Genomic DNA, 3,824 nt, shown 5'->3' with positions numbered 1-3,824 from the left:
GGTCGTGTAGATTTTCTTTATCTCCCCAATGGAAATATTTGTCAGCATTTCTCATCCAGGGTTGCTAGGGGTTCCTTGAGCAATGAGCAATTTGTGACTCTCATGTCAGTTACCACTGACACCAATGTTTTTTTTTTTTACTAACTTTAAGGATGGCAGCCTTCCCACTGGCCAGCAATGAAGGAGACATAGCTCCCAATGACTACAAAACCAATGAACTGTAAGCAGTGGATAAAGTTTTTAAAGCAGGGGTTTCATGAAGACCTAATAGTTATTTCAAGGGATTCCCCCATGTCAAAAAGGTTGAGAATCACTGCCCTATATGTCCCAGTCCTACACCCTAAGTATCTATACAAGCAGCAGTCAAAAGTTGCATTACTTACTTTTTCATACTCTTCCAGTTGAATGGCTTTTTTCTCCGCATTACAGGCATTTCTTGTGTACTGAGTACTTCTGTAAGGTTTACTGACTGCTGGGTGAGGCATGGAGTGCTGAGAACACAACAAAGCCCATCTGCATTCTCTGTAGTTGGAACAAAAAAAGAAGGTTATACTCTTTTTTCATTTTTTTTCTATCTTCAGTTCTAATAGAAACTGTACATTGCCAGTGGCTTAGTTTAATACCCAACTCCAGTCAAAACTTGTTTTGAAATGGTTGGAAAGCTTATGACCCTCTACCAGGTTGCCAGGACAAAAAGTGACTAGAATCTCTCCGGTGGGACCCAATGATATTTTTATTGCTAATATATATTTAAGCAAAAGGAAACAAAGTGCTCTAATCAATCAGGAAGAGCGGTTTTGTGTTTAAAAGAATAATCTGAGGTTGTTTAAGGAGAGTCAACATAGTTTTAGAATCTGTGCCCCTCCATCAGGGCTGTGAAAAAAATGTAACTTGTAGCAAAAGAAATACCAAATAAAATCACATTTTTATAAATGAATTATAAATGTGAAATCCCAACAAAACAAACATAAAAATAATTAACAACAAACTGAAAAGCCTATCAGTTAGACCTGGTATTGCAGCTGGAGACTCCTAGATAGACTGGGGTCCAAAAAGAAGAATAGAAATTAGCTAATAGTAAAGCTTTTAAATGGGAATAAGCAAGGAAATAACATATTTGAGAATGGTTCAGACTGGAATGTATAGTTACATATTTATTCACAACCCTAGTGAAGAAAAAACATATCCACGGAATGTGTTGGTTCACTTTGAACTTTCAAAAAAACATTCCACCTGCATAAAGATACTTACAACATAGAACATTTTCGGGGCACACAAACACTGTTGCTCCTAAAGTAGTGAAGCTCTGTTACGTTTACATGTACAGGTCCCATAAGCAGGACTGTCATTAGGGGGATACAAGGGGTACTTCTGGACTGGAGACTGATAAAAGAGTTGACTTTTGCAATGCTGGCACGTTTAGAAATTTCTGATGGCAACCTTGCCCACAAGTTTCTTATTCTCCTACGTTTCGTATCCCAGTCTGTCCTCCTGATGGGAAGACATCTCTTATTATCTTGTGTTATTAATGGAACAGGAAACCATGGGAAATCCTCCTAACTGGGACACAGAGATTTTCTAATACTTTACAATACCAAGGAGAACGTAGTTAGGTTGGAGTTGGGTTTAAGTAAAGCAAAGAGAAAGTTACCTTAATTTTTATACATCACAGCAACCACATTGATATCATTATATACAATAAAGTTGATCATAATCACATGATACGGAAATGATTCATAATTCTACAACAGAGCAATAGATGTTAAAAATAAAATATGACATGAATACCTGAATAGTGGTTGACCAGGTGCTCCAAGCATTGGAAGGTCAGTCTTGGAGAGATATAATACCAGTTATTTGGTAAGCGGAAAATTCTGTAATGTTTCACCTGTCTGTGCTTGACCGATAAAGAATAGGAGCCTGCAGAAAAGAGGAGAAAGAAAAAATATTACACAAGGACAGACAAGAGATGGCCTAATTTTGGTTTGACACAAATCCATTTCGATGCATGAGCTAAAGTGTATTGTGTTGGTAGAAGAAAAAAGTTTATAAATTCCTTCATTTGGCATTATCGTACTGTTCTCCCTGCAACTAAAATTATTTTCTTATTTCAATTCAACACATTGCTCTTAAAGCTAAAATTAAGACACCTTGGGGGTCTTTATAGTCGAGGACCACCACTAGATACATAGATTAAAATGTCATCAACTAATCTAATATAGAAGTTTTTATTTAAAGTGGCACATGATGACATGCCTGTAATTTTGAAAATATCATTAGAAAATAAAAAACAATAATTTTAGAAAAAAAAGTAATCACTTCAAAAGTAATAACTAAATAAAAAGTAAGACACATTTTTCTTTATTCAATAGGATAACCCAATTTTTTTAGTTTTTTTTATCCATGAAGGTCATACTTCTGCTTTATACATAGGGTCCCCAGATTTTTGCAGCATACATTGTGAACACAAGAGTCGGCCCTTTACCTTTCTTGGTTTCACTTTGTCTGATCATGAATGATCCAGTCTTCATTTCTGGAAGCTGTAAAAGTTGTTCTGACTTTTCCCTCCCCACTCCATCAAACAGCCACCTGGAAAGTTAGAGGAACATTTTAATGAAGCTGATGAACCCTAAAAGAAAGTGACCTGTTCAATGTACTAGGTACCATACTGTGAGATACTGTTGACCAGGAATTTTTGAATCGGGCATCATATTCAGAAATTTCTGTCCAACAATACTCCTCAGTGTTAATTTTTTTTATAGCATTTTATAGTATTTATTTATTTATCAGCAGATGTGAACACCCTGATGAATGGGGTCGCATTTGGCCCCCAAAATGTGTAGACTTTATGTATCTGTGTAGAAGAAAGATCAACAATAGTATTGTCTAATGGGTAACAAACTCATGCAAGCATGCCACATGCCCAAAATAATAATAAAAGAAATAGTAAAAGTGAATGGCAGGGACTTTTCAGGCATTATACAAAAGGCAAACAATTAGAATAAAATGTTTCTTTTTATTGTTAACACTACCTACAGATAATCATTGACATTATGTATGATGCATGCAAAGTATCCTAATACAAAAAATGATGCACAATAGTCCCATTTAAAATAAACTCAACGCGTTTTGCAGCCATTTAAGATCTGCTTCTTCATGAGTTGTAGTGAAAAAAGCTTTTTATTGACTCCTACACTAGATTGAATTGGTGCTTTGTAAGCACTTTTGGGCAGGGTCCCCATCTCCTGTATCATTGTTTGTCATTTGCAACCCCTATTTGTTGTATAGCTCTGCACAATATGTTGGCCTTTTATAAATACAGTTTATTAACCTCCCCAGTGGTTCATTTCATTCCGGTTTTATATGTTTAAAAGTGGTACATTGTTTTTCATGAAAATTTATTTTACAGTATAATAGTATGAGTATAATAAAGTTTGAAACACAAAATCATTTAAAAACAACAAATTGAATAAATTAAAAAATCTATATATTTAAAAAAATTAATTTTTTTAAATGAAAAAAAAATACACATTATACTCCTACTAATATATATACTATAAAATAAATGTTCTTGAAAACAAGTACTGCATGTACTGCTTTTACACAAAAAAATCCAATGTATTGCATTCAATACAGTTATTTTGTATTGAATGCAATACAACTGGATTTTAAATTTCCAGCCCCGCCCAGCCGGGACGTACACACGCACCGACGTCACCGGGAACTCCCCCGGTGACTCATCGGATGCAGAAGCAGGAAGAAGAAAGAAGACGGAGATCGCGGCGCTGGGTGGAGCTGGACCCCGGCGGATCAGGTAAGCACTG

General features: G+C 35.6%; 1 protein-coding gene across 2 annotated transcripts in view; it reads right to left on the bottom strand.

Moving 5' to 3' along the window:
- SLA (Src like adaptor) overlaps window positions 1-3,824 on the bottom strand; it is a 30,227-nt gene that overhangs the window by 4,258 nt on the left and 22,145 nt on the right. For both annotated transcript variants that reach the window (XM_072410642.1, XM_072410643.1), the window contains 3 exons: window positions 2,486-2,589; window positions 1,789-1,920; window positions 384-522 (listed from right to left, as the gene is read on the bottom strand). In XM_072410642.1, the coding sequence (XP_072266743.1) occupies window positions 384-522; window positions 1,789-1,920; window positions 2,486-2,589 (375 nt within the window). The remainder of the gene's footprint in view (window positions 1-383; window positions 523-1,788; window positions 1,921-2,485; window positions 2,590-3,824) is intronic.

The sequence above is a fragment of the Pyxicephalus adspersus genome, chromosome 5 (assembly GCF_032062135.1).
Source record: "Pyxicephalus adspersus chromosome 5, UCB_Pads_2.0, whole genome shotgun sequence".
NCBI classification, from domain to species: domain Eukaryota; kingdom Metazoa; phylum Chordata; class Amphibia; order Anura; family Pyxicephalidae; genus Pyxicephalus; species Pyxicephalus adspersus.
The sequence above is the reverse complement of the archived record's forward strand: the minus strand, read 5'-3'. Positions and strand labels throughout refer to the sequence as shown.